The following is a 25705-nucleotide window of genomic DNA, read 5'->3' as shown; positions in this document are numbered from 1 at the left end:
AGCAATATATCATAAATGTGATAATTTAAAGCTGAGTCAATAACCCATGTTTTTTTCCACGTGTTATTATTTAAGAAATCATGTGCCCTTCACTGCCTGCAAATGATTTAAAGCTAAGTGTGGTCACAGCTGAATAAGACATTTTACAAGTCTTTGAACATTGTTTTTAATCAAATATGAAAATGTTGCTACTTGAGAACAGAGAGCAATATGTCCATATACTGTTGTCACCAAAACTGGTGATACCATGCAAAACATTTTCTTTTAAAAGGTTCTATTATTTAACATTTCATATCCAAAGCCAAAACACCATGCAGTATGTCACTTCCAAAATTATTTTGGAGATCAGAGCATGAGAATCAGTACTGGGATATTGCCACCAAAACGTTCCACATCTGTGCTGTTTCATTTTCTCTCTATATGTAGCTGGTAGTAATGTGATGAAGTCCATTCATGGAGTAGGGGAGCTGATGACACAGGTGGTCCTACGAGGTGGTGGCTTCCTGCCCATCACACCAGCTCTTCAACCAGAGGGCGATGTGGTCAAAACCCAGATTGAGCCAGAGAGAGAGGACATTATGGTCATGGACACGAAGCTCAAAATCATTGAGATTCTACAAGTAGGTCGGGGAAAAAAAAGATTCCTGAAAAGAAAAAAAAGAAGCTTTTTTTCTGTATTTTAACGTTGCATTTACTTTTCCTTGTAGTTCATTTTGAATGTGCGGCTAGACTACAGAATCTCCTGCCTACTCTGTATTTTCAAGCGAGAATTTGATGAAAACAACCAACAAGCAGACAACACTGCCAGTCAGGATGGTACCAATCATGTGACGGGTCAGAAACCTGGTGCACAACCACTTAAATGACAGATGACTTCACATTTCATTTAGTGTTCCCTATAAGGTTGTTTTTATCTGTTTTTTGAGTTGACTCTTTGTTGGAATTGTTTGAACTATCTTTAGGAAATCTTGACTTTGAGAACATTGAAGAACAGGCTGAGGGGATCTTTGGAGGAAGGTAATCCATCACTAGTTCAACTGAAATGTTAGTCAAAAGCTCATAAGTTGTGTTAATTAAAAAAGATCTGGTTTATACCATTTGTGATCCTGTCTCCTTTTAGTGAGGAGAACACTCCATTGGACCTGGATGATCACGGTGGCCGTACTTTCCTGCGGGTGTTGCTGCACCTGACCATGCATGACTACCCTCCTCTGGTGTCCGGTGCTCTGCATCTACTCTTCAGACATTTCAGCCAGAGGCAGGAAGTCCTCATGGCCTTCAAACAAGTATGACCCAACACACCAGTGCCCTTCATTTTAATTCTTCTATCAAATTTATTAACAATGTTTCAGCGGTCAAGCCTTCATCCGGGTTTATCAAGCTAAGGTCATACAGACGTGTATATATACAGTTGCATTCACAGGTGTAAGCCATCAAACACAAATTGCATTCTGGGTAATCACTGATCCAAACAACTAAGTCACAACCATTGCATAATACAGTAATAAGATTCATTAAGAGCAACAGTTCCAAAACCTAAAAAACAGTACTTTGTCTCATGTATGATTATATTAATACACCAAGCACCTGGACGGATAGTCATAAGTGCACATTTTTATACATTGGGAAAGGAGTAAATAAATACTTTAAAATTAAATTTAAACCCCAAGCTTTAGTAACTCCACACACCTTCCTCTAAACATAGGTCCAGCTCCTGGTGACCAGTCAGGATGTGGACAACTACAAACAGATCAAGTCGGACCTCGACCAGCTGCGTTCCATTGTAGAGAAGTCTGAACTGTGGGTCTATAAGAGGCAAGGAGAAGATGGGATAGATGGAGATGGACCTTCAGAGTCAGACAACAAGAAAAAGGTAGGTTTCAATGAAAGGAGAAGCCTGGGAAAATTTTGCAAACAAGTAACAAAGGCATTTTTGTATGAAAAGTTATAAAGAAAAATGTGCTGCAGTTAGGGAAGCCTGTATCGGGATCAGTCTTTGTCCCTTCCCTGGTACTTACGTTGTATTTTTTTTACAATCTTTTCTTTGCTATCTGTGGGGGCTCAGGGAGATTTGAATGGATCAGATAAAAAGAAGACAGAAAGCACCAGCAGCTACAACTATAGAGTTGTAAAAGAGGTACGCTTGTTTGACTTTTAATGTCCTTCAGTTTGTGATACTGTGATTGATGATTGTGTTAAAAAAAACAAACAAAAAAACTCTCTTCCTGTGTGGATTCAGATTCTGCTGCGCCTCAGTAAGCTATGTGTTCAGGAGGGCTCCTCGGGGAAGAAGAGTAAGAAACAGCAGCAGAGGCTGCTGAGGAACATGGGAGCTCACAGTGTAGTGCTGGAGCTCCTACAGATTCCCTATGAAAAGGTGCAACACTGGAATCCAATATTTCATCATGCATGCAAAATGAATTGAAAACTCTTGTAAAAAAAAAGAAAAAAAAGAAAAAGTGTTTATCTGAACTTTAATCCCTTGTAAATCACCTGTGTTTGGTATAGTACTCCTGTTTATTGTAGACTGTAATAAAGTCACTGTTAGTGTAATTATAAGCATTAGAATGGCACACATTGTTTGTCAACATTAATATTGATGTGCACTAGGGTGAGGATGTCCGCATGCAGGAGATCATGAAGCTGGCTCATGAGTTCCTGCAGAATTTCTGTGCAGGAAACCAGCAGAACCAGACTCTCCTCCATAAGCACATCAATCTCTTCCTAAACCCAGGGGTAAGTTAGTATTCCAGGACTTTGTATCTGGACTTAATCAAACCCGGAGAAGCCATCTCCACTTCTGTCAGCCAGTCATTTCAAAACAATCTATTTCCACCATGCATTCTATGAAGGTGTTTCCGAGAATTTAAATGATCTTTTGCTTTTTTTTTGGAAGAGTATTTGCTGTTTTTTAAAGGGGTAGACATCTAATTTTTGAGTGAAAATGTGCTGACACTGATTTGCTTACAGTGGCATGACTCTTCTCTCTTCCACAGATTTTAGAGGCTGTCACCATGCAGCATATCTTCATGAATAACTTCCAGCTCTGCAGTGAGATCAATGAGCGGGTTGTCCAGCATTTCGTCCACTGCACAGAGACCCATGGTCGACATGTGCAGTACCTCAAGTTCTTGCAGACTATCGTCAAAGCTGAGAACAAGTTCATCAAGAAGTGTCAGGATATTGTCATGGCTGAGGTGGGACTTGGTTTTGTATTGGGTCATTAAGAGATATAGCCGTCATACTGATGGCAATTGAGAGAGTTAAACAGCGAAACTGAAATAGATGTGCTGGTAGTACCGACCATAAAAGAGCACAATTTTCTGTTATACCAACTGGAGGTTTACATGATACGAATATTTTGCTCTGTCCCCCCCATTCAGTTGGTGAACTCAGGTGAGGATATTCTGGTCTTCTACAATGACCGCGCGTCCTTCCAGACGCTGGTCCAGATGATGCGCTCAGAGCGGGACCGCATGGATGAGAATAGCCCTCTGATGTATCATATCCACCTGGTGGAGCTGCTGGCCACCTGCACTGAAGGCAAGAACGTCTACACTGAGATCAAGTGTAACTCCCTGCTACCACTGGATGACATTGTACGTGTGGTCACCCATGAAGACTGTATCCCTGAGGTAAAAATATATATTTTCAAAAGCTTTCTGCAGACATGTTTTTGAAAAAAAAGAAGTGTAGTTCTAAATTGTTGCTGACCAATTACATGCATAAATTGAAGAAAATTTGGAAGGGTAACTTACATTGGGTGTAAAAAAAGAAAAAGATAAAAAAGCATGCGGTCTGTCACTACAATATTCAAGATTCAAGATTTAATTTGCCATTTTCACTATGTACCTGCGCACATAAATAAAAACGAATTGCCGTTTCTCCCAGCCCATAGCAGTGCAATAGAGAAGACAAAAATACGCATCCAAAAAATTCCCTAAAAACGATACCACTAAAAACATAAAAACAGAGAGAACAAAACAAAAAAGCACAAACAATTAACAACACGGTCCATTCAAGTGCAGCACAGTCCATTTAAGTGCCATTTCAGTTTAAATGTTGACAGCCGGTGTCTGTCAATGAGTGACCAGCACTGTTTTTTTGGGGGGGGGGGGTAGAGGGTAGTTGGATGGGCATGACTGTGGGTGGGACACAGTTTGTTATATGTTATATGAGAGAGAGAGAGAGAGAGAGAGAGAGAGAGAGAGAGAGAGAGAGAGAGAGAGAGAGAGAGAGAGAGAGAGAGAGAGAGAGATTTGAGTTTTCAGCCATCAGATTGAGGTAATTTTGCAAAGTGAGGACTATTTAAGATTAAGGGCATGTAGTTCTGATGGTTAAGGGTTGGGAATGAATGTAGTAAATGAGGGGTCCCTATAAAGATAGAAGTGTGTGTGTGTGGGGGGGGTGGGTGTGAGAGTAAAAAGGAAAACTGCTATTCCAATTTTGAAACTTGCATGCATTAGCTCAACCAAGGTCTCATTTAGTAGTTTCTCGGTGGGGACAATCAACAAACAATTGCTTTAAAGTGACTGTTTGGCAACGTCCTAGTTAGAGCAATCTTTGTCAGGTTGACTGCTATTATTCTATATGTGAAGTCTTTATTATGTATTATGTGAATTTTTAACAGCTGTCATTTGGAATGATTAAAATGAACATATATTGCCCCAAAATGGTACCATTTGCAATATGGTGTATAACATAATCGACGGTGATTAAATTATGCCTTAATCTGAAAGGAGAAATGATGAAAACTGTTGAACATTCATGTGTTTATTCTTTAATTCGTTCTCAATACTTTTTTTGAAACCTCATCATGTTCACCAGTGGCAATGCTTCATCATCCCCTCCACCTGTTTCCCTTGGTGTTCCCAGGGACTAGTTTTCAGTCCTATCCTTTTCTATGTGTACATGCTCTTACTGGGCCAGATCATTCTTCAAAAATATATCTCTTCATTCTAATGTTACACTAATGATATGCAGTTATACCTTCTGATAAGGTCCAACAGTTAGTGCTTTTGAACTGGTCTCATACAATGCATTGCAAATATGGAATGCTGAATGGGACGTGATTTTCTTTAACTGAATGAAAACTTTTTTTTAAAGTTTTATTTGGCTCGCCATATTCCATAAACATGATCAATAGAAATCTAGGTCAATTTTCTACTTACATCACATCACATTTGATGAACACATTTATTCTGGTGTGAAATCCAGTTTATGTCAGCTAAAAATTGCATCTGAATTAAGATCTTGTCCTTCTCAGACCTTGTTGTCTCATCATGCCTTGATTATTGCAACTCATTGTAGGCCTATACTGTAGTCACTCCAGCCTCTATATCTCTTGCCTCCAACTTGTTGAAAATGGTGTACTAAATACTCCAGTGGTGGACTGCAGGCCAATCAGATTAGAAAAGAGACAGGCGCCCCGGTAGCCGAATGGTTACAGCGCATGCCACATAACTGCAACGTCCCTGGTTCGAGTCCAGCTAGTGACTTTTGTTGCACATTGCACCCATCTCTCTCACCTTGTTTCCTATCTACCACTTCACTATACTCTATTCAATAAAGGCACAAATACAAAAAAAAAAAAGCAAAGAGAGACAGCTCCTGTTTGTGAATATTTGCACTGACGCCCTATCAGCTACAGAATTGAATCGAAAAACTTGGCTTTTTATCTATGAAGCTTTGCATGGTCCTGCACCTGATTGACGTCTGTGAAATAAGTGCCCATACCATACTTTTATGTCCCTTAGATCCACGGATCAAAGTCGGTTATGGGTTTGTCACACTAAATCTCACCCGAAAGCTTTGGATTTCTTTTCCCCTGAATGTCAGATCAGCTGAACCTGTTGACTCTTTTGAAACACATCTTAAAACACATTTTCTTGATGATTTTGAATTGTCAGAATTCTTATTTCTAGTTTATTCTCATTTTACTGAACATTTGTGTGTGCATGTATATATACGTACTTTGTTGAATTTGCTTGACTTGAACAAATCTAGTGTGGGCCAGAAAACTGATACGTTGGTGTATTTAACTGTAAAATGTTTCAGTGAGTTGGATGGCTAACTGACGTTAAAGGCCTCATCAGAGTTGTATGTCCACACCTTTTACTCCAGGTGAAGATTGCCTACATCAACTTCCTGAACCACTGTTATGTGGACACTGAGGTGGAGATGAAGGAGATCTATACCTCCAATCATATGTGGAAACTGTTTGAAAATTTCCTGGTGGACATTTGCAGGGTAAACACAAATTATCACTCAAAGTACTTCGACATCTCAAAAGTGAGACATGCAGCTTTAAGACAGAGGGATTGGTAGAGAAGGCTGTTTTGAAATACCAAGTCATTATTATGTCATAGTATCAGATGGTTGTGTCAACATGGCACGGGATGAAAAGCTTTTAACTGCTATCATAACGGATACAGGAAGTGCAGTCCAGAGATTGTGCATCCAGCTAACTCTTTATCTATCCGATACCTAGGTGTGTAACAACACCAGTGACAGGAAGCATGCGGACACGATGCTGGAGGGTTATGTAACTGATACAGTCATGAGCATTGTCACGTGTTTCTTCAGCTCTCCCTTCTCTGACCAGAGTACCAGCCTGCAGGTAATCTAGACTGTGGCAGAACATTCACACATTAAATGACCAGCCTTAGATTAAATGACTTTATTTACCTTATGATCTAACTTTACTATATTTACAGTCTTGCCATTGTTGTTCATTTATTCTTAAGTTCTTCTTGCACACATATATTGTAACATATGACATTTTCCTCTCTGTGTAGATGTCTCGTCATATGTATGTAAGTAACAGTGACACTCCCCTGTGTTGGTTTCCCAGCCCTTGGGTGTGGTCTCTTACTGAAAAGCTCTGATAAAGTTTATCCTCATTGTTTTATTGTTTTTTTCTACTTGGGGGGGGGGGGCTTAGTCAGCACACAGCCAGACTCTATTGTTTCCAGTTCTGTAGAAGTGTTGCACAATGTTTTGCTGGAATATGGTGCAGATGCTGCACTGGTGCAACACAGCCACTTTTAACTGTGACTGTGGTGTGCTGGGGTCCTGTAGCCCACCACTTTCCCTGCTTTACCTGTAAATCATTACACTTTCCCCCATAGATTTAGAAATGCCGACTAGAGCGAGTTTGTGGTTTGGTATTACATATCCTAAATCAATCCACCGCCTGTTATATTTATGGTGATATATATGTTTAAGTTGGCTTGATTAGTGTTCCTTGATTTTTATTTTTTTATTTAATACTCCTTCCTGTCTACACTGAGAATTTTGCATAATGAAATCTTTAAATATGGGATGAAATCAAGACAATCTTTCTCCCGTGACAGGCGTCCATTCTGGGAAAGATAACTGAGGTATATATTTCACTGTAGGTCTTTGGCTGGCTCAATGAATGTTCTTTGGTCAAGGTGTTAGAGATGAATCAGTAATCTTTATTAGCCAGTAGTCTGATAAACTTTGTTAGATCACAATACGATTACTGACAGGCTGACTGGACCTGTTGTAGTTCCCTTTACCTTAGGTGTAGTAGTATCCCTGACATGTTGAACACACACTGATTACTGTGTTTTCATGAAGTAGTCCAGGAAATGGTAAAAGGTTTTGCAGTCACATCATTGGTTATTCAATTCTTGGTCCCATTTCTAAATCTCTCACTGTTTGTTCCATTATTCCATTTCTTCTGTTGTCTTTCCCTTCTTTCTTCGTGTTTTAGTGCATTTGTCCTCATCTTTCTCTTTCCTCTGTCTTCTAGACCCGCCAGCCAGTATTTGTCCAGCTGCTGCAGGGTGTGTTTAGGGTATACCATTGTAACTGGCTCAACCCTCTACAGAAGGCCTCAGTGGAGGCCTGCATTAAAGTGCTCTCTGACGTGGGTAAGATGAGAATAAAATTCACCACATGTCCTGTAAATAATGTTTTTATCCTGAAAAAAAAAATGCATGTAAATATCATAAATTAGATTAACATTGCATCCTTCTCTCCATTCAGCTAAGAGCAGGGCCATTGCCATCCCGGTGGACCTCGACAGTCAGGTGAACAACCTGTTTGTCAAGTCCAATAATGTCGTGCAGAAGAGCATTTTAAACTGGAGGTTGTCGGCCAAGAACACCTCACGGCGAGACTCTGGCCTGACCACTTCCAAGGACTACCGTAACATAATAGAGAGGCTACAGGTCAGAGTCTGCATAATTTTATCATAAACTATCAGTATAAACTGGATATCCATAACAGTAATACCAACACTTTTATAGACAACATAAAACATAAGGGCCACAACATGCAATTGCTAGTAGAAACACATTTTCATAGAGTGCATGAACATATTAAACATATTTTGATGGTAGAACAACAAGAATTTAACAATTTGGTGAGACTTTACGTCAATCTGCAGATAAAGTTTACAGATTAATCTTTATGTCTATTACTAATCACTTCATCTTCTCAATCACAAAGGGTTGAGTGAGCCATACTTGAGTTAACTAATGGTTTCAGTTACCAATGGAGTAGACAAAATTCTGTGGAAATGCTTTCCAGTCAAATCCTGGGAACATATTAAAGTCTTCACTGTTTTTTTTTCTTTCTGCAACCTTCCTTGCAATCTATTATGAGTCATTATTCTCTAGAAGTTTTAGGTTCGTGATTTTGTGACAGATTCACCCTATCAAACTCTGAGGTAACATTGTAAATGTTTTCCTGGAAAAAAAGACAATGTCTAATGTCTGATTTATTTCCTGACCAAAATAATAGTAATATAACAATTGTAATACTAATCTTTGTTCATAAAGCACTTTTCAAGCAGAGTTCAAGTGGTTAACGGAAGCATTAATAGGGAGAAATAGTAAGATTATTAAAATAGAATTAAAAAGGTGGTTCAAAACATAATGTAAGATTGATAAAAAAGAGGAGTGAATAATAATAATAATAACAATAACGAATACTTAAGATATGCTAGAAGATAAAGTACATTTTGGGAAGTGATTTTCAAAAGATGACACTGAGTCAAGACAGTAAATCCTGTCAATCCTTTAATTTTTTTACTTGGTATTGATGTGTAATAACTTCTTCTCAAATAATGTTGCATAAGCTCTTTGTAGCTCAATCTCAACCTCCCCTTCACCAGATGGCATTTACAGTAATGAAATCAACACCAGATTATGATGAAATTCATGACAGGGAGCGTGACAGGGAAGTGGGAGCCGGTGACGGTACTGCACATTTTGACTTCCTTGAATTGGCCTATAGAAAACCTTTCCTGCACTGACCCATGCAGCAACCAGAGGAGGTCATTTTCAGTTCACCAGCGTAGGAGTCTGTTGGCAAAATACACCATTCAGCATTTCCAACTGCTTTAAAAGGGAATGAGAGCTGTAGGCTCAACTGTCAGTGAACTGGGTTTTTTTTTTCATTTTTAAATTAACTATTAAGGTGGCACAGTGGTTAGTGCGGTTGCCTCATAGCAAGAAAGTCCCAGGGTAGTCCACCTGTAGTAAATTCAATTGATTGGACATGATTTGGAAAGGCATACACCTGTCTATATAAGGTCCCACTGTTTACAGTGCATGTCAGAGCAGAAACCAAGCCATGAAGTCAAAGGAATTGTCTGTGGACCTCCGAGACAGGATTGTATCGAGGCACAGATCTGGGGAAGGATACAAAAAAAATTCTACAGCTTTGAAGGTCCCGAAGAGCACAGTGGTCTCCATCATTCGTAAATGGAAGAAGTTTGGATCCACCAGGACTCTTCCTAGAGCTGGCTGCCCAGCCAAACTGAGCAATCGGGGGAGAAGGGCCCTGGTCAGGGAGGTGACCAAGAACCCGATGGTCACTCTGACAGAGCTCCAGCGTTCCTCTGTGGAGATGGGGAACCTTCCAGAAGGACAACCATCTCTGCAGCACTCCACCAATCAGGCCTTTATGGTAGAGTGGCCAGACGGAAGCCTCTGCTCAGTAAAAGGCACATGACAGCCCGCTTGGAGTTTGTCAGAAAGCACCTAAAGGACTCTCAGACCATGAGAAATAAAATTCTCTGGTCTGATGAAACCAAGATTGAAGTCTTTGGCCTGAATGCCAAACATCATGTCTGGAGAAAACCAGGCACCTCTCATCACCTTGCTAATACCATCCCTACAGTGAAGCATGGTGGTGGCAGCATCATGCTGTGGGGATGTTTTTCAGCGGCAGGAACTGGGAGACTAGTCAGGATCGAGGGAAAGATGAATGGAGCAAAGTACAGAGAGATCCTTGATGAAAACTTGCTCCAGAGCACTCAGGACCTCATACTGGGGCGAAGGTTTACCTTTCAACACGACAACAACCCTAAGCACACAACCAAGACAACGAAAGAGTGGCTTCAGGACAAGTCTGGGAATGTCCTTGAGTGGTCCAGCCAAAGCCCAAACTTGAACCCCGTTGAACATCTCTGGAAAGACCTGAAAATAGCTGTGCAGCGACGCTCCCAATCTAACCTTACAGAGCTCAAGAGGATCTGCAGAGAAGAATGGGAGAAATACCCCAAATATAGATGTGCCAAGCTAGCTTCATACCCAAGAAGACTTTAGGCTGTAATCGCTGCCAAGGGTGCCTCAACCAAGTACTGAGTAAAGGGTGTGAATACTTATGTACATGCAATATTTCAGTTTTTTATTTTTAATAAATTTGCAAAAATTTCTACAAAACCTTTTTCGCTTTGTCATTATGGGGTATTGTATGTAGATTGATGAGAAAAAAAAGGAATTTAATCCATTTTGGAATAAGGCTGTAACATAACAAAATGTGGGGAAAGTGATGGGGTGTGCATACTTTCCGGATGCACTGTATATATATATATATATATATATATATATATATATATATATATATATATATGTGTGTGTGTGTGTGTGTGTATATATATATATATATATATATGTGTGTGTGTGTGTGTGTGTGTATATATATATATATATATATATATATGTGTGTGTGTGTGTGTGTGTGTGTATATATATATATATATATATATATATATATGTGTGTGTGTGTGTGTGTGTGTGTGTGTATATATGTGTATTATTATTTTTTAAACAGTATCTTTATTTACTTTTTCTTTTAGAACATACATGTAAAAAACACCAACAAACAAGAGAAGTGAAGGCCACAAAAAGGAGGGAGGGTGGACACTACCACTCCTACATAGCGACATTCAGCTACTGTTTGAATTTAGAGCAACAGCAACGATAAAATAAGGAGAGAAAAAAAGAAGAGGACATCTTGTGCCTCAGAGTACAAAATCCAAAGCGAAACATTTATACACACATCAACCCATGGTATTAAATGTCTCTCTTGCAGTCTGTTAAACCCTTTAGTACAATAGCTGCGAACTTTGGACCTAGTATGTAGTTTAGAAAAGGGGATCATATCTTATTAAATACATTTACCTTACACTTAGCTCTGTAAGTCAAATATTCCATAGGTATAAATTCTAATATAACCTTATGCCAACCTGCTATTGTAGGAGGCTTTTGATCTGTCCATTTCAACGCGATATTCTTTCTTGCACAGAAAGAAAGAACACATAAAAACCTTTTGGAGTAGGATCTTTTAACGAGTTTGCTTGGCAGAGCAGAAAGTAGACACAAAGGATATTTTCCAAGTTGATCACCAAAGATTGTTTATCCACAATATTCTTCCAATAGTCATTTTAATGTTGAGTTTATAATGATATTATTCCCAATGATACTTTTAATTTTTTTCCGTTCAAGAGTGAGCAGAAGTACCACCAATGATGTATTGATCTATGATGAGTCTAGAGCTAGCCATATAGATTCTGAATCATTCTTTACCCATTCAGCAATATAATGTAACTGTGAGGCCAGTTGGTAAAGCCCGATGTTAGGGACAGACAAGCTCCCCTTCCCCATCTCCTGCAGCCTCCCCAGTCTAGCTATCCTTATATGAGGCTTCTTCTTGTTCCAAATAAAGGGGCTAAATTGCCTATTTATTTCTTTAATCACTTTAGTTTTAAATAGAATTGGGATCATCTGAAAGAAGTAACAAAACCTTGGAAGAATGTTTATTTTAATTAATGATATCTGTCCATCATACAGCTGTTGTAGTGAAGGGGTTATATATATCCCCAAGTAAGTGAAGCCCTTAGGTGACCACTTCAATGGACAGGATAAGGGAGGAGGTAAATCTCTAAGACCACCCAGGGGGAGTGCCTCTGACATGGTGAAATTAATTTTGAAGCCTGAAAACTTGCTAAAATTACTTATCAGATTCAAGACTGCAGGCATGGATACATCTGGGTTAGTAAGAAATAGCAGGATATCGTCCGCATACAATTAAATTTTATAGTTCCTGTTCCCAACCGAAACACATGAGACAGAGGAGGAGCATCTAATAGCTTCCGCCAGAGGTTTGATAACTATTGCGAATAATAAAGGAGAACTGGGGCAGCCCTGCCTTGATCCTCGACCCAGGCGGAAGTATGAGGACTTTTTGCCATTTGTCAGCACAGCAGTTAACGGGTTATTATACATAAGCTTCACCCAGCTGATAAACCCCTTCCCCAGACCAAATACGTCAAGTGTAGAAAACAAATAGGGCCACTCAATACGATCAAAGGCTTTCTCAGCATCCAAATTGACAGCTAAGGCATCCAATTTACGAAGTTGGGAAAGTTGAATAATACTGAGAAGCCTTCTCATATTGCTACAAGAATTCCTACCAGTAATAAAACCTGTTTGGTCATTCTTTATAATAGAGGGCAAGACTTTCTCTAAGTGTAGGGCCAGGGTTTTGGAGAGCAGCTTAAAGTCTGCATTTAACAAGTTTATGGGCCTATAATAAGTGCATTCATTAGTGGGTTTCCATATTTTAAGGATAAGGCTGACATTGGCCTCTGTAAGTGATCTTGGGAGGGAGCCATTCTCTAATCAATCATTTAGCATTTCAAGTAGGGGTCCTATAAGTAAGAATTTGAACTCCTTATAAAACTTGCACCCAAACTCGTCAGGGTCTGGAGCCTTGCGTGACTGCATAGTTTTCAAAGCGTCCAAAATTTCTTGCTCTATAATCCGTTTATCTCATTCTTCCCTCTGCAAGTCTGTTGCCTTAGGTAAATTTAACACAGAGAAAAAGTTATCTAATAAGGTCTGATTATCTGTGGATTGTTCACTTGTATATAACTGACTGTACAATTGTTCAAAAACCTTATTGATACTGTCTATATCGGTTTTACTCTGCCCATTGCAGTCTTTGATGGATGAAAGGCATTGAGAATCAGGCCTTTTATTCACAAACCTGGCAAGGTACTTACTGGGCTAGTTGTCAAATTTGTACAACGTCTGTTATGCAAAATATAATATTTTGTTCGGCTTTGTGTGTAAGTAAGGAGTTTAGTGAAGCTCTGGTGGCCAACATTGCCTTCAAGATATTCTCTGATGGATTTTTAATATAGCCCTTCTCCAATTCCGAAAGTTCAAGTTCCCTCTGAGCCTCAAGTTATTTCCGTTGCTTACTCTTCACATATGATATTATTAAACCTCTGGCGTATGCTTTGCTTGTTTCCCATAAGATTGAGGAGGAAATGTCAGGTGTCTTATTAATTGTATAGAAAGCTTTGAATTCGGAATTAGAATATAAAATAAAATTTGGATCACTGAGTAACTGAGGATCAAATCTCCATGTCCCAGTACGAGACACATCCCCCTCTTGAAGAAGTTGTAGAAACATTGGGCTATGATCAGATATGGTGATACTTCCAATAGTGCAAGCGGTTAGTAACTAAAGCATCATCTTCGGGGCTAGAAAATAATCTATTCTTGAACTACTCTTGTGGGCATTTGAGAAAAAAGTATATTCTTTCTTTCCCGAGTATAAAGTTCTCCAGACATCTAAGTATCCCATCTCTTCACATGACTCCATTATTGCCCTGGCTCTTTTTGTAGGGTATGTTTCTCCACTGGGAACTTATCAATCTGGGGATCCATCAAGCAATTTAAATTTCCACTTATTATTGAGTGTTCACATTCGAGTTCACCAAATTCTGAAAAAGCTTTAGTAAGCAAATATGTTGGATGGTTGGGTGGGTAATATACAGTTGTGTTCAAAATAATAGCAGTGTGTAAAAAAGTAAGTAAAGCTCAAAATCCTTATAATAGCTTTTATTTCCATACACGCAAATGCATTGGAAACACTGCACATTCTATTCCAAATCAAAACATGAACAAAAAAATTATCAAATTTGTTATTCCTTTACAGAAAGTGAAGAAAAAGGAATATTAGGCTGTTCAAAAAAAAAAAATAGCAGTGTCTGCATTTTTCTTTACAAACTCAAACATTTATGTATAAACTGAAAAATGCTTGAAGATTTAGCTTTCCTGTGAATCACTGACCTAATATTTAATTGTATAACCACTGTTTTTGAGAACTGCTTCACACCTGTGTTGCATGGAGTCGACCAACTTCTGGCACCTGTGAACAGGTGTTCCAGCCCAGGACGATTGGACTACATTCTACAATTCCTCTGCATTTCTTGGTTTTGCCTCAGAAACAGCATTTTAGATGTCACCCCACAAGTTTTCTATTGGATTAAGGTCCGGGGATTGTGCTGGCCACTCCATAACGTTAATCTTGTTGGTCTGGAACCAAAATGCTGCTCTCTTACCAGTGTGTTTGGGGTCATTGTCTTGTTGAAACACCCATTTCAAGGGCATTTCCTCTTCGGCATAAGGCAACATGACTTCTTCAAGTATTTTGATGTATTTAAACTGATCCATGATCCCTGTTATGCGATAAATAGGCCCGACACCATAGTATGAGAAACATCCTCATATTATGATGCTTGCGCCACCATGCTTCACTGTCTTCACAGTGTACTGTGGCTTGAATTCAGCGTTTGGGGGTCATCTGACAAACTGTCTGCGGCCCCTAGACCCCAAAAGAACAATCCTGATTTCATCAGTCCACAAAATGTTGCGCCATTTCTCTTTAGGCCAGTCAATGTGTTCTTTGGCAAACTGCAAGCTCTTCAGCACATGTTGTTTTTTCAACAATGGGACTTTGCAGGGGCTTCTTGCCGAAAGCTTGGCTTCACATAGGTGTCTTCTAATTGTTACAGTGCTCACAGGTAACTTTAGACTTTCTTTGATCTCCCTGGAGCTGATCATTGGCTGAGTTTTTGCCATTTTGGCTATTCTTCGATCCATTCGAATGGTAGTTTTCCGTTTTCGTCCACGTCTTTCAGGTTTTGGTTGCCATTTTAAAGCATTTGAGATCATTTTAGCTGAGCAGCCTGTAATTTTCTGCACTTCTTTATACGTTTTCCCCTCTCCAATCAACTTTTTAATCAAAGTACGCTGTTCTTCTGAACCATGTCTGGAATGACCCATTTTACTCAGATTTTCCGAGAGAAATGTACTAGAACCAGCATGTACAACATTTGCTGCCTTTGTCCTTAAATAAGAGCCACCCATTTCACACCTGCTTTTTCACAGCTGAATGACCTCCCTGATTGAACTCCACACTGCTGTTATTTTGAACACGCCCCTTTCAATTAATGATTCAATTACACAGAATTAGCAGCATGCATGTCATGACTGTTGGGTCTGTTGGTTTTCTATTACTCTACTACACCTACTAGTAAGTTATTTGCCATGTAGAAATATAAATTCTACCAAAAACAGTGATTGATCTGCTTAGTGATGTTGGACTGCTATTATTTTGAACACAACTGTACATTCATAATAGAGATATTTTTCCCAAACAGTGATCCCCTCACAATAACATACTTCCCACCGTTATCTCTGACATTTTTCAAGCTTAAATGGTAGCGATTTATGAATTAAGATGCAAACCCCTCTACTGTTTGAGGTAAAGGATGAAAAAAAACAAAAACAAAAAACACCTGACCCACCCATTCACGTTTTAACTTAAGATGTTACTCATCTTTAAGGTGGGTTTCCTGTAACAGAGCAATTTTCACATCCTCTTTTTTACGGAAAGTTAAAATGTTTCTTTCTTTTTACTGGATGATGAACTCCTCGCACATTCCAAGTACGAAACTTCACAGCAGATGCAGTCATTGTTAGAACGGTGTTAAATCCTAAATCCTTATTGCTGTTGCCCATAATAAATATTCTATCCATTATCCTGCATAATGACCTGCTGAGTGAGCAATCTTGTTCATGGTAACTGAATGTAATTTCCTTACAGAATAGAATTGTGGCCTTCTCCAAATAAAAACTATGTACAACTACTGTTACTAGGTCCTTAAGATATAAAACAAGACAAGTATGAAAAAAACACACTAAACAAAAAAATCTCTCTTCTCACAGGAACGCCCCTGAGGGAGTGACCCTTAACCTTATGCTAGATGCAAGCATAGTACTTTAGAGACAGCACCTCATTAAAAAAACAAAAAACACGAATTAGTTAAAAAATAAATAAAAAAGCAACATAAGTAGAAGGTAAACAAAAAGGGGGCGAATATCAAATGTCAATGATAGTGATAGTGCTTTGAAATGAAGGATGTAATGGTAACATAAGGTATAATAATGATTACGACCATGCCCTTCTAAATTAGGGTATTGTGCAGAATAGGCAACACCCTTGAGGCAAATAAGCAAATAACAAGATAAATAAAATAAGTAGAAGGTAAATAAAATTAAAATAAGAAAATAAAATTAAAGTAAAAAAGTGGCAGAATAATACTAGAATATCAACGTCAATATTAGTGATAGTGCTTTAAAGTGAAGGATGTAATGGTAACATAAGTTATGATACGACCATGTCCTCCTAAATTATGGTATCGTGCAGAATAGGCACTACCCTTGAGACAGATAAAATGTATAGCATTGAAAATACAACAGCTTTATTAAAGTTCAACATGTACAGACGCATGTAAGGTTTCCTGTACATCAGCACAGTGTTTCTGTTCCATGGATGTATCCCGGATGTATTATAGTTGCTTTTTTTGTAAATAATTTTATTTTTTCCAAAATGATACATCTTGTATAGGAGAACTGAGCACACGGTGCAAACACAATTACAACCTAAGCAAAATAAGAAGTAAACAAAAAACAAGCAAAAAAATAAAGGGTCTCTTCTAATAAGTGTAAGGCATCAATAATATTCATTAATTTCTTGGCAATTTTCTTTTCCATAAATTTCAGTGATTTGCAATACAGTGGTAGTTCTCTTGTAAAGACCACCAATAAGGGTTGTGTCTTAATGCATTTACGTTTATGAATAAAACATTTACATAAATAGAGTATTTAACAAAAGTTCAATTTTCTTATCCTCCATTATAATTCCAAATGTAATCTCATTTCTGTTACACTGGGAAAGAGAAAAGATTCTTGGTTCAAGCCAATCATACATGTCACACCAAAAAGTATTGCTATAAAGACAAAAGAAAAATAAGTGATCTGTGGTCTCTATTTCTTCATTACAGAATATAGTTATTGTGATCAAAGTTGAATCTTTGTCGAAGTAGTTCTCCTGAGGGCTATATATCATTAAATACTTTAAAGTGTTGCTCTTTTGCTTTCGGAGGTAAAGGTAATTTTAAGAAGTTAATGTGTAATTTCTTTAAAGTAGGCTGGCTGAAAATATGAGTAGCTGCTATATTGCATAGGATATGTCATTTGTGAAGAAACCACATATCACTTTATTTGGCAACGTTTTACCTGGGAAATCATGTCTATCAATCATCAGAGAAGGGGGATGGGCGGGCAACTATATAATAAAATAAAAGTAGTTGGTATACTTTTAATAACCATATTGTATTGATTACGGTTGCACTGGAAATTAAATCTTAAACAGGATTCCTCAAAGGGTAAGACATTCCCAGATTCATCTAATAAATGGGTGACAGACTAAACATCTTTCTCCATCCATTCATTGAAAAATAAAGACCTTTTTCTAAAAAGAATGAATCTGCAATTCCACATAGGAACATCATGTGGTGTGAAATTGTGTTTGTACAATAGTTTCCAATATAACAGCACTTGTGAATGGAATGAGGATAAATTTATAGGTAACTTTTGAACAGAAAAATCACATCGTAAAAGAAAATCAATTCCACCGATCATTTCAAAAACTTCCCTGGGAACACAATAACAAAAGCTGTTGTTGTTTACAAGATAGGACGTTAACCATTTAATCTTTAGAGTTCCATTTATACAGTCAAAGTCAAGACCCTGTAGACTGCCCTCTTTGTCATTTTTTACCATGGTTGAGATTTTCTTTTCCAAATGTCATCAAAGTTCAATTTGTTAAAGGTTTTTATCGCTTTGTTTGATATGGAAAGAGAACATGCTGGATAAATGCACCTTGATAAACTTTCCATCTTTGCTACGTATATGCGATCAAAAAGAGAAAGATCTCTGTTCAACCATCTAATCGTAAATTTACATTTATCCACTTTGTTCCGTATATTCAAAGTTTCACTTAATTTAGTCTCCTTTGTAATATGCACGCCTACGTATTTAAAGGAATTTTTAATGGGGATACCATATGCTGCCAGAAGGTGGCTGTTATGTATAGCTAGTAATTCACATTTCTTCAAGTTCAATTGTAAACCAGATGCTTTAGAAAATAAATCTATAAGTTGAATAGCCTATGGAACCTGCTTAACATTTTTCAAAAACAAGGTTGTGTCATCTGCCAGCTGACTTACGATTATTTGGTTCTCAAATACATTCAACTGCGCAATATCTGAGTTTCTGATAAAAAAAAATCGTGAGTATTTCCGCTACAACTAAAAAGAGTAAATGAGAGACTGGGCAACCTTGTTTTATACCTCTGTTAATTGTAAATCGAGGGGAAGTACCATCCGATAAAGATATTGAGCTATTAGTGCCACTATAAAAGTATTTGATTACATTCCTGAAGTTCTCTCCAAAACCACAGAGCTCCAACGCCTTGAAGATAAAAGGATGCTGTACCACATCAAAGGCTTTATAGGAGAGATCAGAATGTTTGTAAACAAAGAGCGCCAAGCTACTTCCGGGTGGATTCTAGTAGCTGGGTAGTGCCTAGTAGCTAACGTACATAATGGTTAGATAGCACTAGTTGAACAGACAAATTAATTTTCAAAATGCCGAAATCATGCTGTGTGTGGGGCTGTAATGCCAAGTGTACCCCGGCAAACAAGTGTTTAGGCTTTTTCCGTTTACCATCAGATAAATCTAAATCTACCCAGCAAAGTATGTGGGTACAGAGGGTAAAACGGACGTAGAGCACTGCTAACGTTACAAAGTTAGTGAAATTGCCAGGAGGACTTGCTTGTGCTGAAACCATCCATTCATGACTGGATTTGTGGGAGACATTTTATTACAGGTAAAAATTAATATTGTTGCCGTTGTGTAGGGGGAGATTAATGGTGGGCTAGACTCAGGCTATGTAGGATAGTGTCGCGGTTTTTCTATAGCCCGGATAACTATGGATGGAGGCGGGGACTTTTAGGTGCGACAAACCGGGCTTCACCACCGTTAGCTAGATAGCTGCGCCAATGCTAGGGCTAGCCTGCTAGTTAGCTAGTTAGCCGTGTGCTAATGGGTTAGCAAGCTCACCTTGGGGCCAGGGCTGGTGATGGAACAGGGCGGCTGAGCTCTAGGCGGGGCGGGAGATGGATGGCTGCTCTCCGGGGTGCGTGTCTCTCTCTGTACTCTGGCTCCGGTGTGACCGGGTGAATGTCTCTCTCAGTCTCTCTGGGGAAGCTCTCGGGGGTAGTCAGCTAGCTACAGGTACCGAGGCAGTCTGCTGCTAACACTACCACTGCTAGCCACCGTATCTACTGTCTAGCCCAGGATACGCTAGGTTTCCCTGCTCTATCCCACGCTAAGGTGACAGTCTACGATATGGTTACTAAACAGTTCTGGCGCTTTGTCTCTCCCGCGGTGTCTAATATAGTTGCGTCTGTGACAGCGCGAGCTAACCTGTGATTGGTCCTCTAGCTGCACGAGCCCAGTGCAACATTCCAAGTACATCCTCAGGCATTTCCCACTACACTGCCCCCCTCCAGCACTGTTGAGTCCCTTCAACATAAATGAACAACAGACTACAAAGATCAGTCTGATTAATCTAACACGATAAACGGGACAGAACACCCGCGAAATGAACTAGGCCCGGAACAAAGGGCGTCAAACAAATGTGGGTGGTCGCTATCCATACTGGAGTCTTGTGACTAGCCTAGTAACCCCCAAGTCAACTAGTCACATCCGTCAAAGTTAGTCTAGGAGCCAGGCGGGCCTCCGGACTGGCCGGCCCTGTCTGGTGGTGTACGGGAGATGGGACTCAGCGGCGTCGGCTTCGTCTCCTTCTGGGTCAGGGGCGTTGGACTGCCCGCCCGGAGCACAGGCTGCTGTCCCACGACGTTGGGTGATTGTCGACTCGCCTGAAGAGTAGCTGGCAGCAGTGTGTTGGAGCAGCTGGAACCGAGCCGGGGAGCCTGGTGTGCTGGGTCCTCCATCGTCGTTTGCGTGGAACAGGTCCTCCAGCCGGAGATCAAGGTCTTCATCGATCTCCTCCTGCTCTGTCACTCCTTCGTACTCCTCTGTTCTCTGCGCCCCCGGCTCCTCCATGTCAGCAGCGGGAGGACCTCCTTCAGGTGTTTCCTGCGGCCCTATGGCTGGTGCTGGAGCAGACAACAGAGCATGGCGCCTCCGCTGAATCCAGACCGGCACGTCGTCTGAGAGGTAGGGTAGCAGTCGATCGTGGTGGAGGACTCTCTCCTTACGACCTTCCTGGACTCTGTACAAGACGTCTCCCATCTTCTCTGTGATGAGGCCGGGACCCCTCCACCGTGGCTTCAACTTTGGAGATTGACCCTTCTTCCTGGTGTCGTCCCGGACATACACTAGATCTCCAGGGTGAAATGTGCGTTGTCGAGCACGTAGGTCGTGGTCCTTCTTGTTCCTGAGCTGGGCAGCACGGAGATGCTGGCGCGCCACTTCGTGGGTGTCCCGCATGTTCGCCTCCAGGTCAGCAACGTACTCGGCTGGGGAAGTGCGATGAACGTTGGCTTCCTGCACCCTCAGGGTGAGTCCTTGCGGCTGGTTGACTTCTCGCCCAAGCATCATCCGGTTTGGTGTGTAACCCGTACAGGCATGGGGTGAGCTGCGGTAAGCCCCGGCGAGGAGGTGGAGGTGTTGGTCCCACTCGCTCTGGTGTTTCCCCACGTAACAGCGGATCATTTGCAGGAGAGTTCGGTTGAACCTCTCGACTTGACCATTCGACGCAGGATGGTAGGGGGTCGTTCTGGTCTTGGCCACCTGGAGAAGTTCACAGAGCTCACGAAACAGGGCACTCTCGAAGTTGCGTCCCTGGTCTGTGTGGATCTCCAGGGGTACTCCAAACCTGGAGAGGAACTCCTGTAGCAGCTTCTGAGCGGTGATCTCTGCAGTTTGCTCGGGGATCGGGGCCACCTCCACCCAGCACGTGAACTGGTCCACCATCACAAGGATGTATCGGTTCCCCATCTTGGATACTGGGAGCGGTCCAACCACGTCGATGTGAACCCTGTCCATAGGAGCGCCGGCCTGGTACATCTGCAAGGCAGCTCTGCCTGTTCTTCCAGAGGATTTACACGCCTGACATTCAGGACAGCGTCGGACGAACTGGTTCACACTGTCAGTCAGACCAACCCAGTAGAACTCTCTGCGAACTCGATGGTAGGTCTTCTCACGGCCCAAGTGACCGGACAGCAGGGCGCAGTGACACAAACGTAGGACCTCTTCTTGGAGCGCTGTTGGAACAATGAGACGGAGGATGGATGGCGTGTCAGCTCCTTCGTCCCAGCGGTAGTACAGGACTCCATTTCGCCTTTCTACTTGCGTCCAGACCAACCAGTACTTCCGTGCAGCAGGTCCTTCCAGCGCCATCTCCTCCTGTGACGGTAGCTTCCCCTCATCCTTCCACTGGTGCAACTTCGCTAGCACGGCGTCTCCCCTCTGGCGCTCCGCTAGCTCGTTGGTCGAATACTGGGCTAACCAGTTGATAGCAGGTGGTTCACTCTCTTCAGCACCATTCTGATGTTCATTGACAGGTTGTGACATCGTTAGGCCTCCTGCCTCTCCTCCTGGAGCCGATGGTGGAACGCCCTCTTCTGCCGCTCCGGAGGTGTTCTCTTCCGAGTCAGTTCGACGGATCGCTAGCGGGACCACATCATCCACATCGTCGCTGAACCTTGCCCAATGGTGGTGTTCACGGTGACAGTAGGAGCAACCTCCACAAGGCAGTGAGTCCAGACTCTCCCCAGCATGATAGCAGTCACAGGCGGGTTTGGGTGACCTGGACAGCGCGTCCGCGTTGCTGTGCTTGACTCCTGGCCGGTGTTCGATTTTGAAGTCGTACTGGCTCAGCTCCTCGATCCACCTCGCCAGCTGGCCTTCTGGGCTCTTGAACCGAAACAGCCAAATCAAACTGTTATGGTCCGTCCGGATGATGAACGACCGGCCCAACAGGTAGTGGCGAAACTGCCGTGTGAAGCGGACTACAGCCAGAAGCTCTCGGCGTGTGACGCAGTATCGCTGCTGTGTGCTTTGCAGATGTGCACTGGCGTAGGCTATGACCTTTTCTTCTCCTGCTTGCATCTGTGACAGGACAGCTCCGACGCATGTGTTGGATGCGTCAGTGTCGAGCAGAAACAGTCCATCTCGAGTGGGGTATGCCAGAAGAGGTGCCGTGGTGAGTCTTGCCTTTAACTCCTCGAAGGCTACTTGTTGTGTGTCGCCCCACTTAAACTCCTCCCCCTTTTTCTGAAGTTCGTAGAGGGGGCTGCACAGATGGGCAAATCCTCGCACAAACCGTCTGTAGTAGTTACACAAGCCGAGAAAAGCCTGGAGCTCAGTGAGGTTTCTTGGGGTCCTCCAGTCGTTAACAGACTTCACAAGCTCCGGGTTCGGGCTGACTCCGTCTCCGCTCACGACATGCCCCAAGAACAGGACCTCCCTCCACAGCAGGTGGCATTTAGATGGCTTGAGTTTGAGACCGTACGCCCGGATGCGCTCCAAGACCTTCCCCAGGCTCTGCAGACCCTCTTCGACTCCACGCCCCAGCACAATGATGTCGTCGAGGTATACAAGCAGGTGTCTCCACTGTAACCCTCTCAACACCACCTCCATCGCACGTTGAAATGTGCCGGGCGCATTGCACAGCCCGAAGGGCATTCGGGTGTACTCGAACAGCCCATAGCGTGTTATAAAGGCTGTCTTTCCACGATCATCCGGGTGCACTCCAATCTGCCAATATCCACTTTGCATATCTAAAGTCGAGAATACAGTGGCCCCCTCGAAGGTGTCCAGACACTCTTCGATCCGCGGCAGTGGATATGCATCTTTGAGAGTCAGGTCGTTGAGTCTTCTATAATCTATGCACCACCGCACACCTCCGTCCTTCTTTCTAACTAACACCACTGGAGAGGCCCATTCCGAAGTGGATGGTGTAATCACTCCAGCCTCTAGCATGCTCTTCAGGTGCCGCTCCTCTTCTTGTTGAAAGCCCAGGGGCGTGCGCCGAGCCGGTTGTCGGACAGGTTGGCCTTCGCTAGTGTTGATTCGGTGCTGGACCGCATCGAAGCGCCCCAGGTCCGCGTCACTGGCCGCGAACATGCCCTGGTGTTCAATCAGGAGTTGTTGCAGGGCCCTCCGCTGATCCTCATCCAACCCTTCACTGGCGGACTCATACAGGGACGACAGATGGTCGGGCAGACCCATAGTTGGTGACGACTCCATCCGTCGGACTGTGGCTGGTTCATTTTTTCGGCTCATGTCGTCCTCTTGTGGGGCCTGAAGCTCCTCTTCCGCCTCCACTAGCACGCCGAGGCAGGCTCCTTTCTTCAGCCTAACTTCTTTCGGCATCAGGTTACACAGTCGCACAGGGACGTGTGGGGCAACGTTGACCAACACACTGCCAGATGAAACTCCCTCGGTGAGGCCAGCAGGCTCCAGGACGGCGGAGATACCTGCCTTGGGGCTTTCCACCACACCCCAGACGTCCTGCTCGCTCTCCGCTGATAGTGTCAAAGAGTCCTGCAGCAGTACGCGAGAGACGGCGTACTCCCCCACGGACGTACCCACGATAACTGTGGCCACTGGCTCCCCTTCGACGTAGACCTGGCCTCCCCCGGATACAGTGACATGAGCGGCCAACATGAGATCTAGGCCCAGGAGGAAGGGGTCGCGGATGGGCGCGACGAACACATCCCATTCGATGGTCTTGGGGCCCAAGCGGATGGTCACCCTATACTTCGGGGTTTCAGCCATGTCTTTACCCTCTTCAGCGTTACGCAGAATGGCGATTCCGACGCTCGGCTGGTCGGCCAGATTTAATCGTTGGAATGTGTCTCGGGACATCACCGTGGCTTCGGCCCCTGTGTCAGCGATGCACTTCAGCTGCAGGCTGTTCACGGTGATGGGAATGACGAGACTGGGTCCATTCCCCGAGGCTCGGCCGAGATTGACTGATGGCTGCTCGCTGACCCTCCTCGGAGCCCTCGGGCTTGGTGACCGTGAGTTACACTCTCGCTTGAAATGGCCCTCCTCTCCACACTGGTAACAGGTCCCTTTGCTGCGGGAACTTGGGCTCGGGGACCGCTGCGCGCGTTGCCCCGTGTGCGCGTAGGTAGCCCGCTCAAGCGTCCTTCCCCGTTCCACTCCTACTTGTTCTTTGGCCATGTACCGCTCGATGTTTAAGAGCACCTTGTTAATGTTGTCGATGCCACTGGCCAGGGTCTTGAGCTCGGGGGTGCTCATGCTGTCTCCTACCGGCGGAGGACTTGGAGAGCTATCGCGACGCCGCTCGTCTTCCCATGCTACTCGCCGGATTCTCCCTTTTCCTTCAACCTCTCGCCCCAACGTCGCTTTAAAGTCATACTCGCGTGCCTCAACCTTCCTGATTGCTTCAGCTAGTGTTTTGGGTCCTGCCCCCAGGACTTCATACGCGATGTTTTGGTTCTTCAGCCCGCGCAGAAAGGCTTCTGCAGCGTAGGCCTCCTGCAGTGTAACACCAACCTGCGGGTATGCCAGTGTGACAAGTCTCCTCACTTCCTCGCCAAACTCATAGAGGGTCATCTCTCTGGCCTGCTTAACCTCGCTGAGTTTACGGCGCGCAGTTCCCTCAGGCAGCTCTTTACCGTAGCGGCGGCGTAACTGGGTGATGAGCGCGTGGTAGTCATCTTTTATCGGAGCCGGCTGCGCGATGACAAAAGACATGGCGTTGTCCCTCAGTCGGAGATACAAGGCGTCCAAACAGGTCTCGTCGGTCCAGCCCCTCTTTCTCGCCATCCGTTCGAATGGTCCAACGAAACTATCCCAGTCGCCCTTACCATCAAAAGTGGCGAGGAGCTTGATGTCATTTTCGTGTCCTCGGTCGGGACCTTGTGAGCTTCGGTTGCCGCTCCGACTTTGAAGGTCTCCTGTCTGGCTCTGTTGACCTCTAGAGGAACCTGCCTGCCCTCCAACGCTATCATCCAGCAGGTTTCGGCCGCCGTTGCTGTCCAGGGACATTTGGCCACCCTGCATCCCGTCGGGGGGTGGTACTGCAGTCGCTCCATTTTTTCCACCATGACCGATCGGAGTGCTGGTAAGTGGTGCGGGCTCACTGGGTCCATTTCCTGTATAGCGCAGGGCTGCTGGGGCCGCTTTGCTGCTCGGCCTGGCTGGCGTCTCCTCGTTGCGCCGGTCGCTCAAGT

General features: G+C 43.0%; 1 protein-coding gene across 1 annotated transcript in view; it reads left to right on the top strand.

The window, feature by feature from the left end:
• Positions 1-25705, top strand: part of itpr1b (inositol 1,4,5-trisphosphate receptor, type 1b) — a 162810-nt gene that overhangs the window by 41435 nt on the left and 95670 nt on the right. The window contains exons 22-35 of the mRNA XM_056275415.1: positions 427-620; positions 708-834; positions 963-1017; positions 1121-1286; positions 1706-1873; positions 2066-2137; positions 2240-2377; positions 2611-2736; positions 2997-3197; positions 3384-3635; positions 6124-6249; positions 6491-6619; positions 7781-7901; positions 8017-8201. Coding sequence (XP_056131390.1) covers positions 427-620; positions 708-834; positions 963-1017; positions 1121-1286; positions 1706-1873; positions 2066-2137; positions 2240-2377; positions 2611-2736; positions 2997-3197; positions 3384-3635; positions 6124-6249; positions 6491-6619; positions 7781-7901; positions 8017-8201 — 2060 coding nt within the window. The remainder of the gene's footprint in view (positions 1-426; positions 621-707; positions 835-962; positions 1018-1120; positions 1287-1705; positions 1874-2065; positions 2138-2239; positions 2378-2610; positions 2737-2996; positions 3198-3383; positions 3636-6123; positions 6250-6490; positions 6620-7780; positions 7902-8016; positions 8202-25705) is intronic.

The sequence above is a fragment of the Lampris incognitus genome, chromosome 2 (genome assembly GCF_029633865.1).
Source record: "Lampris incognitus isolate fLamInc1 chromosome 2, fLamInc1.hap2, whole genome shotgun sequence".
NCBI classification, from domain to species: Eukaryota; Metazoa; Chordata; class Actinopteri; order Lampriformes; family Lampridae; genus Lampris; species Lampris incognitus.
Note: the sequence above shows the minus strand (reverse complement) of the source record. Positions and strands in the feature narration are given on the sequence as shown.